Source organism: Colias philodice, chromosome 10, assembly GCF_061535455.1.
Source record: "Colias philodice isolate Cphi_HAF_F1 chromosome 10, ilColPhil1 Martin Lab GWU primary, whole genome shotgun sequence".
Lineage (NCBI taxonomy): Eukaryota > Metazoa > Arthropoda > Insecta > Lepidoptera > Pieridae > Colias > Colias philodice.
Genome location: NC_143095.1, coordinates 2,839,362 through 2,856,288, shown reverse-complemented (window position 1 = coordinate 2,856,288; position 16,927 = coordinate 2,839,362). Strand labels below are relative to the sequence as shown.

At 33.0% G+C, this 16,927-nt stretch overlaps 1 protein-coding gene across 5 annotated transcripts in view; it reads right to left on the bottom strand.

Moving 5' to 3' along the window:
- Positions 1-16,927, bottom strand: part of LOC149485070 (uncharacterized) — a 132,041-nt gene that overhangs the window by 101,352 nt on the left and 13,762 nt on the right. For 4 of the 5 annotated variants that reach the window (XM_089699774.1, XM_089699777.1, XM_089699775.1 and 1 more), the window contains exons 2-3: positions 11,113-11,394; positions 6,796-6,828 (exon numbers count right to left, since the gene is read on the bottom strand). In XM_089699774.1, the coding sequence (XP_089555900.1) occupies positions 6,796-6,828; positions 11,113-11,208 (129 nt within the window). In that variant the 5' untranslated portion in view covers positions 11,209-11,394. The remainder of the gene's footprint in view (positions 1-6,795; positions 6,829-11,112; positions 11,395-16,927) is intronic. The other variant, XM_089699776.1, reaches the window with a different exon arrangement.

Here is a 16,927-nt window from a genome sequence, read left to right as displayed (position 1 = left end):
ATGCAGTATAATAATTAACCATATCATTCGATTAGATTACGTTCCATCTAGCGTAATTTGACTAATAGAGTCAAGTACGCTTTATGACCATATCCAATGCCAGGATAATATTATTATCTAGGTATCTGTTCTATTAGAATCATTAACTATTAAATATATGATTATGTATATTTTCCAAAACAACTACGATTCATATTATATTGTCAATAAACCGCCTCATTGTTACGATTAAACAAGATAGAGCATTCATTATGCTCTCGATTATTTGAAATTGTACATTTATTACATTCAACCCTTACGAAATCGTTTGTAAAATAAATGCAGGATAAACATCTTGAAGCAAAACGGAACATTTATCTTCGGGAGTTATCACTCGTTTCCCAAATACTAAACAAAATAAAGGTACCTACCTTTCTTTATTACCTTTCTGTTTGTATGAAACTGCTTGTTGCAATATTCTTCATAAAAAATATATAAATTAAAGTATTTATAATGAATCCTACAGCCTACTGTATTATTGTGGTTCATTGATTCACTTCAAATTTGAATCAACTCCCACCAACCGCAATATAATTTCCTAATCCGTATCAACCTAAATTTGACCACAAATAGCTATACATACTGAGCGTATTATAGTGCATTGTATTTATAGGGCAGGATATTATGAAAATGTAAAAAAGCAAGCATCGATCATTTACAAACACAGTGTCCGTAAAGACATAAATATATTAATGTGTTATTATTAATCAAAACTTCAAAAAAATACCTAAAACTAAGTAACAAGTGAAAAATAATTTTCATTTCTTTAAGTATCTTTCTTAAATTATGTTTTAGTTAACGAATTTACTGACACAGATGAATATAAATGTAAATGTAACAAACCGCATTCGGTTCCCGCCGCCTCGCCGCCGGCGAACAAAACTTCAACATGTTTCCCGTAAACTTCCAACCCTAACCTTCGCACAAATAGCCATATGAATGCAACAATCCCAATTTTAAACGCACCATGTTCTACACGACACACACGTTTACATTATTTGTATCACAATACAAAATTACGTAACACTAGCGCAATTTGGGCTCGGTATGCCGATTGCCGCCACTCAAGTCCACTCGCCGCACGAAAGACAGGGGTTAGACTAAGTTATAAGGTGAGCGTTAGAGCCAATTTCATCGAAACATTATATGGACATTATTCGTATATGCATGCGCCGTGAGGACGTAGCTATTGTGTTGGGGGTCGTCACTCGCTACGAATATTAATCTTGTTAAAGGCGAATCGTACGCCTAGTGCCAAGACTACGTGCTTTGATGTTATTTTAATAAGCCAATGAACTTTTATATTGTATGGTAATAAAATGAGATTACATTTAAATTCAGGATTCGTAAGGGCGATAAACCCGTAATCATCTCGGCTTTATGTAATGTGTTGTGCTCATTGCAATGACGTTCGTGGTGCGTGCTATGAGCACTTTAGCGTTTAAGTGATAACCGCATAAACATTTACGTATATGGTTTAATTTTCCCTTAAAGCGTCGAGGATTACGGGCACATGCGTGCTTCATTATGTTATTATTACGAATATTGTAATTATATTGTAAAACACATAAAAAACCCATTTCAAAATGTTATGATGCTATTATTTTTATAAGTTATTAGACGTTTGAGTATATAGTTATAATTGTTGCTAAGTTAAACAAATCTTTTCAATGAAGGATAAAAATGAAAGCAATAGATTCCAAATGTATAAATAAAGAAGAAAATTCGCTTATAAACGAAGTTTTATTTCAGTGTGAGCTAAGCTTAAAAGCTCTATGTGATAGAGTAAGAATCCATTGAAAAATATAGAAATTTGTTAATCTAAGTTTTATATTATGACCTAAGTTTTCGTGGTTTGCTATCTCCAAGAGAAACCAGAAAGAATTAAGAGAAGTTCAGAATAAATGAATAATTATTGAAGCAAAACGTTAATTGATTTATATTTTACGATAAAAAAGAAATGATAAATATAACACGAAAAGAAAATAAACCAGGAGTTTTTCTTCAGAATTTTGTGCCGTAGATCAAAGCTTAGAAGTTAAAGCTTCCGCAATCTAGTCTTGTGTCTTTGAAGACAAGGTCATTGAAACTCATGAGAGCATTATTAATTATATAAATGAATCCAACTACACAAGGAAGACATGTTCAACCGCACCAAGAAGAGGATTTACCTATGTAAAACCTCCCAGAAACATATATACCTGCAGATTTAGATAGTCGTTCATAAACTTGGCTCAATATAGACATTTGACAGTTACCTGGGATGAAAATGACTGGATACAAATATACAATGGTGCTTGAAAATGTCAATAGTTCTGGAAACTCAGAGAAGATAAGGAAAGTTTAGCTTTGTGCAAGGTTCGTTAGCTCTCTGATTGTTTAGATAACATTTCATGAGAATGACATCGTGTTTTTTAGTTGATTTCGAATTTACTGCACTTTTTTAGTTAAAACACAATATAATTTTTTGTAGCATGTTACAGTTTGAAAATATATACGCGAAATAGAGCCAAAATTTAATAAAGAATATATTTTATTCCAGATTGCCACAACTACCCACTAACATTATACGAGGTATAAGTTAACCGCAAGAAAGTTTACCATAAAAGTTGCAACATTTGTTCTCATTTTAATTAAAAGTGAAACTTGTAATCTTTAACTAACTTACGAGTTTCCATCAAGATGCACTAGCGAGAGGCATCTGCAGAGATAAGTACGAAAATCCATCTGTCAGTATAAAATAATAATATAACTGTATGTACCAAATGTACTACCTACATAAGTATAAAAAAAACCTACAACCTACATAAATTAAAAAAAAAACATAACTAAGTATGTTTCATAGTTAAATGGGAAAAGGCTTTTGCAGGTATTACCACTGGGTGAACAACAAAAAGAAAGCACTGATCACTTATATTTACTGCATAAGCACTTAGCTTATGAAGTTAACTTTATCAAAATAGTTAACCTTAATAATATTATGCAGGAAGAGTTAACTTAATTAATTAAACTAAGTTAATTAGTTAACTTAGTTAGTTAACTTTTAACCGATACACACAAAATTACTTTGTGCATAAAACAATTTGGTACGGGAGCTATTAACGTTTTAAAAAAAGTCATTTTAGTATAGTTGGGTTTTTGATATTATACTGTTTCTCTTGCTATTTCGGTTAGAGTCCGCGCTGTCTGGCTGGCGGTAGTGGTTGCGTTTATTAGTGCGCACAGGAAAATATCCGTAATTTAAAGTCATTTATTAACGCGTAATTTTTAATCTTTTGCCTTTAGATAGATCCATCAGACATAAATTTGTTATTGCAAGACGTTTTTTTCGTTGTTAAATAGGTGCCATACGCAATTTTTTATTTCAAAATCATTAGAATGTCATCGAAATAAGTGAAATTACATCAACATGATTCCGCTTAAAAGGTAAGTAATAACTTTATTACTTATATTATATTATCCTTTTTTAATACTTATATTGAATAATTAGTAAACTAATATTTTTAATAGATGGTTCCATATTTATTACACTTTTGGGTATTAATATGAATTTGATGATATTTGGTTTTTATCAAGTTTACATTAACGTCCTATTTGAGATTCGTTGGGAAAAGGAGGCACCATGGTAGAAAAATTGTAAATAGTAAAATGAATATTATACATAGTATATCCTTCACGGGGACTCATGTTGATGGAATTTCACTTATTTCGATGACATTTTAATGATTTTGAAATAAAAAATTGCGTCTGGCACCTATTTAACAACGAAAAAAACGTCTTGCAATAAAAAAATTATGTCTCATGGATCTATCTAAAGGCAAAAGATTAAAAATTACGCTTTAAAAAATGACTTTAAATTAAGGATATTTTCCTGTGCAGATAAGATGCGCACTAATAAACGCAACCACTGCGACCAGCCAGACAGCCCGGACTCTAACCGAAATAGCAAGAGGAACAGTATATCAAAGAACCAACTATACTAAAATGCTCTCTTGTCAACGTTGGTAGCTCCTATACGAATTATATTATTTACAAATCTTCAAGTTTGACAGTTAACCAGATGCATAATTTTTGGTTTAAAACATACTTATATGACGTATACGTGTTATTACGTGTACTTACGTGTTGAAGCCTTAAGGACATATTATCATTTGCGTCAGTGTGTAAAAACATTGCGTATTCCAGCAAACGAACGCAAATGTATGCTTAGACATGTGAACGCATCTAATCAGCTGAGAATGCAAAAATACACAAAAAGGCGGAATGTGTAAGCTTTTTTCTTAAACATCACGCTTTTTTACTCGAACTTTCAAATTAATTATACAAATGGACCAACTGTTTTATTTTCATTTATATCTAAGAATTCATTAATGAAAAATAACTTTAAAAAAAATTCGTAGGACGGTACGTATTTTGCGGAGGCGGCTAGTTTATAAAAATAGATACTTACCTACTTAGACCTACCCAAAATATACTTTTATGGTTTGAATAGTAATAATATTTAACAATATTTTTATATGTTCCATTATGTTTATTACCGTGTATTATAACCTCTTAGGATTGACTTGGTACCATTTTATAGTCCTAAGGCACTTAATAAAATACGCACGACATCACAGGAAGCACCAGGGAGTAATAAAAACAACATTATTTACTACTTTGTTTTATATTATAACTTTGTCCAAAATCTTAATATATTACATAATTATAGTAGTGGATACATAGAAAAATCGGAATTAATAAACGACACAGCACACAGTTATCCAGAACCTTTCTAAAAAACTACACAATAACCATTATCAAAATGTCAAACGTAAAATGTGATTCCACAAGCAGTACATTCGAACTTGAAGTGCGACAACAGCGCAGCATGAGACCTCCCAGATTGAAACATGTATCGTACGTCTAAGGCGTTAAGAAATAGTTTTGCGATAATAACAGTTCTCCGTTTCCTGGTCAGTGAGGAAGATATAGGAATTCCACGCACGTATAACCCGTGACTCCTGAACGCACGTGTGCCGCTTTCTCGATAACCCTATATCTGCTTATTCGAGTATGTACCTCAATCTATCCTATTTGTGTCTGGCCTCTGGTTTTATCAGTTTTGCCATATATTGCGCACTGGGCGGATAATCTTTTGAATGGCTAATGGGTTTTAATGGCTTCGAAAGTATACCTACATGTCCTATAGCATTCCAGCTAACACATTTCCTGTTTTATTGTTTTAACCTGTAGTTTATTGTCTTTTTCCAAAGGTTTATTTTCTGGTTAAAATTTGTTGCCAACCCTTAGAAGAGTACAGTTATGAAAGATATATGCCTGTACTAGGCTTCCGCCCGCGGCTTCGCCCGCGCAGTCAAAGAAAAACCCGCATAGTTCCCTTTCCCGTGGGATTTCCGGGATTGTATCATTTTCCCGGGATAAAAAGTAGCCTATGTCCTTTCTCGGGTATCAAAATATCTCCATACCAAATTTCATGAAAATTGTTTCAGTAGTTTAGGCGTGATTGAGTAACAGACAGACAGACAGAGTTACTTTCGCATTTATAATATTAGTATGGATTTAATCGCTACCATACAAATGTACCAACACTACCAGACATTATAATTTATAATATAAAACAAAAATACTAAATAACGTTATCATATAAGATCCAACGAGAACTCGTATGCACCATAAAATATTTCACGTGTTCCACCGCTTAAATCTGTATGCAGTGTAGTTTTAAATCAGGCTTTGTGCACACGACACCCGCCCACAATAAATTCTTGCACCTTTACACCTCAGTGTCAAGTGAAACGTTGAAACCATTTGCGAAGTTAGCGGAGAAGCCTGTATAGCGAGCAATTTTCATTCAACATGTACTTTTCACTCCTCTCCACGAACGCTTGAAATAAAAAGCGACTGTAAACGCTCAGACCAAAGCCTGCAGGTAAAAGACGTTTATGTTAACAGCTCTTATTTTACGTTTTATAATGTTGATTGCTGAGACAAAGGAAAGTGTTAGGTAGTATCAGATTTTCTGCTTTTTGAATGCTTGGATATACATTGAGTTTATCTTTGATTTTAAGTCGACATTTTGTATAAGATTGGAGAAATGTATTTAATTTTCATACTTTTAAGGTTGTAAATATATATATAAAATTACTAGGTAACACCTACTGTTTAGTATTTATTTTTTGGGTACAGAAATGATTAACAGGAAATAAATTATATTTTCTTCATTATTATTAGACTTGCTATTTTGTTTGCCGTTAAAACAAGACTGTTTTATTTTATTTTAGATAACACGTGTCAGAAATGTAGAGATATTAATAACAAATTAGATACAGGTTTTCATTTGAAAAATATCATATTGCAAAATATTTGTGAAAAATGTTAGAACATGCACGCTTTAAAGTTTAAAGTATTCGATACCGATATGTTTTTTGTGTGTAAAAAATGATGTTGAAAATACAGGTTCTTTTTTAAAACAGCAGTTTCATAAATGAATATGTAGATGGTCAAATGAACACCGTAGTACAATTTTTCAAGTTTATTTTTTAAACTACGAGAAAGTGAGCTTTATCATTATGTCAATAGCACGAACATGTTTCGCCTCTGTTATTAGAACAAACCGATCTTTCATGCGTAATCAACAATAACTCCATTACGTAGCAATTTTCCGAGTGCTTTAATGTTAGTAAGTACATGCGTATTATTGGAAAGATTGATTATTGTTAGCCGAATACGCAATTCCATCTCAATTTTACTCACATCCACTATACGCCCCATTGAATCGCTGAAGCTCTGCTGAAATAAAACAACATTATTTTACCGTACAACTATATTGATTCATATAAACTATGTTTATTGTTTTTACTGGTGGGTAATAAGTATATTTAGTTTAGAGAATATAATGTTTATTGTTTGCAGCAAATGAAATGATATTATGTAACATTTTTTACTACAATGCTGTGTATCTTTAAACAGTTTATGAAATCGAAAATTTCAGGAAATTTTATAATCTTACCGGTCTAAAAGATACGTACTTACAACTTTTATATATTTATTGTGTTAAAGCAGCAAGCTTTAGAATTCAATGAATCAAAGAAGCTTTTGCACAAATGCAAAATATTGGTTCAGTGAGATTTGAGAAACCATTCTGGTGTGAAATATTTATTCTAAACAACGTATCGAACGTATGATCGTAGATAATATTACTACTGTAGTATGATTATGGACTGAAAACGTCAGAGAGATAGCATATTTAACAAAACAATAACATACAAAAGGTCTTGTATCTTCCAAATAATCAGAGTTACGTAGAGCGACTCAATCAATGAAGAAAAGAAAACACTCATCTTTGTAAACATATAATTAATTTAAATATCATACAATCCACATGAAGTAATATCAGGATAGCTTAAATTGTTTAAACCGATTATCTTCCACAATTGACTATCGAGTTACGAACTTGCACCAAGATATGTGAAGTTCGTCGTACTGGAAACAATCTATTTAATATAGTTACTAAACTGTACGTATTCTAGATAATAGATTTATGCATTTTACTTCTAATAATGGAAAGTTCAATTAAAAGACAGAGAGCGAAAGTATTCTTCTAGTCTTTAAATATTTGTAGTAATCAGGTTTTTTGGTACGAATTATTTTCAGTAGGTACCTAAGTATTTTGTTTAAAGAGTGGATAACGTGAATGTAACATGTAACTTCTTGCGGATTATTCTCGGAACAAAGTGTCCATTCGATCGATAAAAAATTGCCTATTCATAAGCACTTTGAAAAAGTTTACATGAAATAAAAAAGTTTTCAGTTACCGTTTGAGTTGCATACTTTTATAGCGTTTATATCAAATTTAAAAGCGTCTAAAGCTTTGCCTTTAACTATAAATTGTTTAATAAACCCTGTGTATATTTTTGAATTACCTATTAGTTGAATATATGGAAATATCTTGTTTATATTTGTAGTTTCAATAAGACGAATGGACGCAAGGAGTGCAAACGAATTGTTATACTTTTAACGAGGAACAAAGCAATACACTTAACAAATTACACCCACATTCCACAATTCCTTGCAAACAAAACCTTCTTTCTATGTCAATTTGTGCGATTTTCCAACAAAAGATTGTATGTGTGAACAAAACCAAGTAAATATTGCACAAAGGTTTGAACTTTTAAAGTACTAGGTATAATATAAAGAATACTATGCTAATAGTCTTCTTCATAATAAATAAATAAATCAACGTTGTTTAGTGTATTATTAGTGTTGACTATTCTTCACAGATGATCGATTTCATGACCTAAGTCATTGACTTGACATCTTATAAAACTTTACAGCTTCACAGTCAAACGCACCTCGAAACTTTTTAACGACGTTCTGTATTAATAGGTGATTAAAGGGGCAAATAGGATAATTAATATTGGTATATATTGCTAAATAATAAATATAATATGTGTCATAGTAAATTGGAAAAACGTATTTAGGTACGTCGATGGGATATGATTGATCGAAACCTGTTATCCAGATTAAAGATGTCGCTTCCTTTACCTTAAAAAATGTATCAATCGGTTGTCGTCAAGGGATATTAAAAACAAACAAACATAGTTTTTTATTTATTATATTTATTATAGGTATACTCATAGAAATCTAAATAACAAGACACATAGAAGTGCTATAATGTCATAATTCGTATGAAAACCGCTGTCGCCAAAATCAACACATTCAAACCGAAAGCTAAACAGTACACACAAGTAAACTATGCCTTTTATTGGACAGCTTGATTTTAGTGAAAACTAACTTATCTATTAAATTAAGCTTTTGAATATGTATCCTAACGCACGAATTTACGGTTTATTTTAGAATATGAGACTTTTTGCTCCAATACGAACAAACGTGATAATAAGAATGGTCGACTGTGTCATTCATTGTTATTTCGATTACTATGGTGACACTCGTAATACTTGTAAATATTCTATAATTTTAAGGAAAAACGGCATTATTTCTAAAAAAAAATATTTTCCGATGAAATATTATTCCTTTATAAGTATAATTACAACTTGTGGAAGAATTTCCGCAATGGTAATTGCTGAAACACACCATGTATACACTCATACGTCTCCAGAGCAACTGAACAGTGACGAATGCACTGGTGATGTGAAAATCACCTGAGTGGCGACAAGGTCACGCACGCTTACGACTTCTAGTGTCTTGTTATTTAGATTTCTATGGGTATACTACTACAAAAAAATATAATGATGATTAGATTTGAATTAATGCACTGAAATTACACCAAAACCACTCGTAGACCGTACTACATTTATGTACCTAGTAGTTTATAAACATGAACAATTACTATTTAAGTCTGTAATAGACTACTGATTGGGCAATGTTTGCGGTCGCAATGCCTAAATAGCGAAAATAGAAATGATATCTAACTCAAATATCCTATTCAAAATGGAAATAATTTGTAATGTGTATATGTAGAGTCGAGAAGGATTTAATGAGGAACAAATAGCGACAAATTTTTCCATAGGTTCTCTTCAATTGTAACGATCATACCGCTACGCTTTTATTCATTCAATCTTGCTAGTTAATTACAGTTGTATAATAAGCTTATAAAATTATATAATTCGGTTAGTACAGTAGCGTAAAACTGCGAAACACGTCCGCGCGAATCTGAGGCCAAAGGACGAAGCGTAGCTGACGTTATTATCTTATTTATTACTTGATATTATCATCTTAAAATTACGACTGTATTCTCTATTATATTATTTTCTAAAAAATATACACGAAGCTCTAAATTTTCTCACTCATCACCAATCACCATTTTTTTATCAAATTCCTAAAAATGCGTACCTACGGACGTATTTTTAATGTCAAGTTTTCGCTTTTCAGCGTACCCACTTATATCAAATTTTGTGTAGAAGATGTTCATATTACATAACTAGATTTCCGCCCGCGGCTTCGCCCGCGTTTTCAAAGGAAAACCCGCATAGTTCCCGTTCCCGTGGGATTTTCGGGATAAAACCTATCCTATGTGTTAATCCAAGTTACCCTCTATATGTGTGCTAAATTTCATTGTAATCGGTTCAGTAGTTTTTACGTGAAAGAGTAACAAACGTCCATACATCCATACATCCATACATCCATACAAACTTTCGCCTTTATAATAGTATTAAGATTAATAGACTACAGGCCCATGTTGAAAAAATTATGGGTCATTTGACCCACCACCTGACCTATCTAGAATGATATAAGAGCATAAAATAATAAGATTCAGCACTATGACGTCACTCGTAAGCTGTCCACCTGAGTGCAGGTGAGAATTCGAACGTTCAGGTAGAGATTTTCTCCCCTTGTCTCCATGATTTTTGTACGGCGTTGCGGAATAATGGCTTAAAAGCAGTATAGAAATAGTATGACACAGATGCCGTACAAAAATGGTGGTCCACAAAGTCGGAATTTATTTTTATTTTTCGACAGTTGCCGGGGTAAATTTGGTCATTTGATTTTGTACGGCATCTGTGTCATACTATTTCTATACTACTTTTAATCAATTATTCCGCAACGCCGTACAAAAATCATGGAGACAAGGGGAGAAAATCTCTACCTGAACCTTCGAATTCTCATCTGCACTCAGGTGGACAGCTACAAGTGACGTCATAGTGCTGAATCTTATTATTTTATGCTCTTATATCATTCTAGATAGGTCAGGTGGTGGGTCAAATGACCCATAATTTAAATGACCCATAATTTTTTCAACACGGGCCTGTAGTCTATAAGATAAGATAAGAAGATCATTGTGACTTGATAACGACAGTTTGTATTATAATATCGTCTTGTATGTGACAATTGAAAAGAAATGAGCACAACAGCCTATAGAAATGAACGAACCAAAGAATAAAACCCTAAACCAACTGAACGAGCGTTAGACTTGCGCCATTTTTAGCGGATATACCTTGGAGATAATATGAAGATAAAGTTAAATAGTTATTGCTTTAAATATTGACTTATTTTGAATGTTTCTAATGCAAAAAAGTGTTTTCAGAGAAAAAATAATACCCAAAAACGTACCCTGGATATCCGCAGTGGCTGGTTTTGATCGAACCCGCCGTGCATTCGAAAGCCCCACGGCGCGCCGCCCGCTAACTCCACCTCCCTCGATGTCATCGCTAAGTTTTCAGTTCATTGCTCAGTCACACAACAACACAATTCACACTTCCACGTTACACAGTCAATGTATTTGTGTGATTTTCCATTATCGCCAAACTAATGAGGTAATGTTCTGGAAGCTTAAAGCGCTCTACATCTTTAAAATGAACATCACCTTCACATTGTGCGGTACGCTCGCTCAATCTGCAACAAAAATAGACAATTTTAAACAAATATTTCAAATAGATGGATGATATCATATAAGTTCTGCGAAGGACGCACTCTTGGTAGGCTAGGGCGAGGCTATATTTCAATATGTATAACTTTTTTTCATATTGTAAGTATATCGTTATATCCTTAGGCTTTTACAAATTGAAAATATTGTGTGGAAATAAAATGGAATACATTTCCTTTCTATCATCTGACATTCTTAATCTTAATTAATAATGAAAAGGAAGTATGAATGTGAATTTTCTCCACAAAATTTTCATAATATAAATACGAATAATATGGTTGATAATTTGATAAAGCTTTTTTTTGATAGTGGTTAGTGCTTCGATTTAATTAAAAACGAAAATTACCTATGCAAGATAAAATACCTATATAATTAGTACGTAAATCATTGTCATTTTTTTTAGATAGGTACTAAATAACATTTCTTAAAGAATCTTTCTCTTTATTGTATTTATTGATGAATAATTAAAATCGTTCAGTTTAAATCCATGTATTTAGACTTAGTACATTAATCACCTTCATGTAGAATGTTATGTGGTAATGTTACTTCAATATAATTTGTAACATTCATATTTCATTTAATGACATCTTAGTCAGCTATAAAATTTATGATGAGAAGGTTGTAACGCTAAAATTATCGAAGATTGAAACCCAAGTTCCTATCAATCGCGGCAAAATTGTTCAGGCGTAGTTAATATTTAGGTATATTTAGTTTAACGAGCAGTCCACGTTTAAATACCTCATAAACACGAACAGTAAAAAAACAATGACCAAGAAATAGTTTTTAAAGTATCAACCTGATCTACTTTTTTCGAATCAAACGGAACGAGCTTGTACATGAAAACAAAGACGCGTCAACTATGGAAACTGGAAAGCTCGATTTTTAAGTCAGAATAGTAAAATTCTTACCGTGAAACACAATATTACTGTCTCAGCGTACCTACTTTCATTTTGAAAGGTTTCTTCTCTCCGTTATCAGTAAAGAAACCAAACAAATGTAATTTGATTGAATTTCGATCTCGTTTCCCTCGTTAAATAATAATTATACATACAAAAGCGTTGAATAATTGTGTTATTTCCATCTAGGAGCAATGAAGGTTTCTACCTAAGTTTTACCTGGATACCTAGAAACGTACTACAAAAGAGTATAATGAATTTCTTATTTCAGTTGTTATGTAAATCTTGAACGTATAGAGTAAGAAAATATTATGTGGCTATCTTTTAACGCAGTTATATAAAACTTGTAAACGCGCCGGTAACTTCTTGATAGCTTTTTACTAGTCGGTTAGCAAGCTTTATTACATCATGGCATTCGAAAGAAGAAATCCCGTTTGAAATTGTGTTAATTAACATTATTTATTCCAATTTTAACTGCAATATACCATAAATATCATATTAAACAAACGAATACTTTCTCAACCATTCGACCATTTGATTCACTTAGATTAGACAGTCTAACAAATTCGATCCTACTTGAATTTGGATTCATGAAGTACATATTTCAGGTTTACAGTTTTGTGCCTCACTTTAGTAATCTAAAGTGTTGTATCATAAATCAATACATTTTGTTATGACGAGGTCGAACTAGCTATCTTATTTTCAGCTTATGATCTCAAACACCATCTAAACAGAAGGCCAACGTGGTCGTGAAATGTGTGAAACTTATAATATCCTCGTTAATATGAACTATTTACTACCTATGCTATTTTATGATATTTAAATTTAATATCATTCTAAAACAGTGCTCAGGTTTGGGCAATCACACAACACATAAAACTAGATTAATATGTTATAAACCAAATCTATATTTAAATTCCGTGTAGAAAATGATTATATTGCTTTTGCCATTTTCATTAGCTAACAAGGATTTTTAAAGGTAATTTCCATGGGAATAAGTAAGGAAATGTTTAAAGAAACGTATTTCAAGAAAAAAAATCATTCTAATCTCATCAACATAATTAAGATGGCAGATAAGTGGAGATTTATAATTGCAATAATATCTCTGTGACGGTTATGAAATATCTACATATTTATCAATTTCTGAACGTATATGAATTGTAAGTCCGTTTTTAATCTATTCGTTTTTTTACTACAATAAAATAGTCGTCTATATGAATTCCATTCGCATTTCTGAATAAAATTTTATTTGCAGCTTAGAATAATAGAAAAGTTTGAAAGCTTTCGATAGAGCAAACTAACGAAGTGATATTACGAAAATCTTGACGTGCTGCTATTTCAAAAACGTGGTAAAAGACTGAATTGTAAATTGTAATGGTAGAAATTGTAATCCTTATCAGTACAAATCCTCGCATTATTAAATACAGTGGAGTTTCAAACTCAAACTCAAACTCAAACTCAAACATTCATTTATTCAATTAGACTACTATTTAGTAGCACTTTCGAATCGTCATTACATAGTATTTTTAACATTTACCACCGATTCGGAAAGCAGTATCTATGGAGAAGAATCGGCAAGAAACTCCATAGTTGCTCTTTTAAAATAATGTCAATAAATTTACATAATATGTAACTTATATCTAACTACATAATATGCCAATGAACTGTCCTGTGGTTTTTACGCGACAACCCTCCATGGGTCTTTATCATCCATATATTCCTGAACACTGTAGTACGCTCTCTGAACTAGTACATTTTTTATGTAAGTTTTAAATTTAGAACTACTAAACTCTTTAATATTGTGAGGAATTCTATTGTATAAGCGTATACCTTGACCCATAAATGAATTTTTAACTTTAGCTAATCGGAAAAATGGCATTTCAATTCTATTCCTGTTCCTTGTGCCATAATCGTGTCTATCTCCTACTCTTGTGTGTAAGTCAGAGCTTTTGTGTACATGCAAAATATTATTAAATATATACTGTGATGGTACAGTAAGGATACCAGTATTCTTAAAATGATCTCTTAGTGAGTCCCGAGCACGTAAATTATATATAGAGCGAACGGCTCTTTTCTGTAAGATAAATATAGTTTCTATATCTGCAGCCCTGCCCCACAGTAGAATTCCATAGGACATAATGCTATGAAAGTAGCTGAAATAAACCAATCTAGCCGTATCTTCATCGGTGAGATGCCTTATTTTTCGGACTGCATATGCAGCAGAACTGAGCTTACCTGCAGCGGTGTTGACATGGGCTCCCCACTGTAGTTTCTCGTCCAATGTTAACCCTAGAAATACAGTAGACTCAGTAGGATGCAATACCTCCCCGTTCAAGGTAATACCTCTGTTCAACTTTTTTACATTAGGTAAAAATTCAACACAAGTGGTTTTTTTGGCATTTAATAATAAATTATTGGCAGTAAACCATTCAGATATGTGTAAAAGAGCACTGTTCACTTCGTCAACATTTGGGTCATGCCTATCCACATTAAAAATTAATGAGGTATCATCTGCAAACAGAACTATTTCACACCTATCCTGCAAATAATAGGGAAGATCATTGATATATACCAAGAACAGGAAGGGACCTAAAATTGACCCCTGTGGAACACCAATGTTAATTGACGCACCGCTAGAATGTTCTCCATTAACAACTACAGTCTGTATCCTATCATGCAGGTATGACGCTATGAGGTTCTGGGCTTTTCCTTTAATTCCATAGTGATTAAGTTTACGTAACAAAGTACAATGTTCAACGCAGTCAAATGCCTTGGAGAGGTCACAAAATATCCCTAGAGCATTTTTTGAGTTTTCCCATGCCTTATATATATGTGTTAGAAGTGCAACTCCAGCATCTGTGGTTGAGCGTCCCTTTGTGAAACCAAACTGTTTGGTGTGCAGTAAATTATTAGATGCAAAATGACTACTCAATTGGTTTAATATTAACTTCTCGAATACCTTACTTAATGTTGGTAAAATAGAGATAGGTCTATAATTGTTACAGTCTTCTTGATCGCCCTTCTTAAATAGAGGTATAACTTTACTAAGCTTTAGTAAATTAGGAAATGTACCATAGTCACAACACTTATTAAATATGAAAGCTAAATTTTTCGCAATATTTTCTATTATATTATTAACTAAATTTACGGACATTCCCCAAAGATCACAAGTATTTTTTAAATTTAGTGTCTTAAAGGCTGTAACAATATCATTAGCAGTTACGTGTCGCAATTCAAATAATGTGCTGCACCCCGCAACATGGTCCCCCAAAAAGGTCTCTGCAAGTGCTGAAGACGAATTTAAATTATTAGTAATGCTAGCAGGGACACTACTAAAGAAATCTTCAAATGCAAGCGCAACATCAACATTTTTGTCAATAACCATGCCATTATTAACAAGTTTTATGGTATTACTTGATTTGCTTTTACCCATTTCACCATTAATAATAGACCAAACTGTTTTAACTTTATTATCCGAGTCGCGTATTTTATCTCTGATATACAAACGCTTCGCAGTAAAACAAACAATTTTAAAAGTTTTTGAGTAATTTCTAACATAATTAAGAAAAGATGGGTCTTTATTATATTGCTTCATACCATATAACTCATAAAGAACGATCCTACACCTATGTATACGAGATAGACTTTATCCTTACCGACAAGCGCTACATATTCACCGATGTCTCTGCGATCAGTAGGTTTAATACCGGAAGTGACCATAGAATGGTAAGAGGTACGCTTAATATTGATGTGCAGCTAGAGCGTAAGCGCCTGATGAAGTCCACTCTACGTCCGAAGCCACTTTATACCCAGGATGTTTCTGAAAAGTTCCAGCTTGAATTAAAAAATAGATTTGAAGCATTGCCATTGAACGACGACGATGTTAATACCACTAGCAATGAGCTTGTAAGGATTATTCGTGAGGTGGGACACAAATACTTTCGACCAACGAGGAAAGAGCATAAATCGAAGCTTTCTGGCGAGACTCTAGATCTGATGCGCAAGAGGAGAGAATGCGGTAACAAAGATACCTCAGAGTACCGAGAGCTGAATAAGGAAGTGAAAAAACGTATTCGGCATGACATCCGCCAAAATAATACAAAAACCATCAAAGAGGCCATAGAAAACAACAAAGGCTCTAAAGTCTTCACTAAGCCATATACTTCCCATTGTCACATCACCAAACTCATAACATCTGAAGGTAACATAGTCTCTTCGAAACCAGAAATACTTATAGAAATCGAAAGATACTATAGCGATTTATATGGACAGAAAACACAAAGGCCTGAAATGCCTACTGCGGTTGATCCAAGAGCCAAGCTAACTCGCCACTATACAGACGAACTGCCGGATATCGACGTGGACGAGATCAAGATAGCACTGGAGCAGCTTAGGAATAATAAGGCTGCTGGGGAAGATGGAGTTACAGCTGAGCTCATTAAAGCTGGAGGATCTCCGCTAATAAAGGAACTCGCTAAGCTCTTTAACTCTGTCCTCCACAGCGGCTCAATCCCAGAAACATGGAGTAGGAGTGTAACGGTATTGTTTTTCAAAAAAGGTGATAGAACAGCGTTGAAAAACTACCGTCCTATATCCCTCTTAAGCC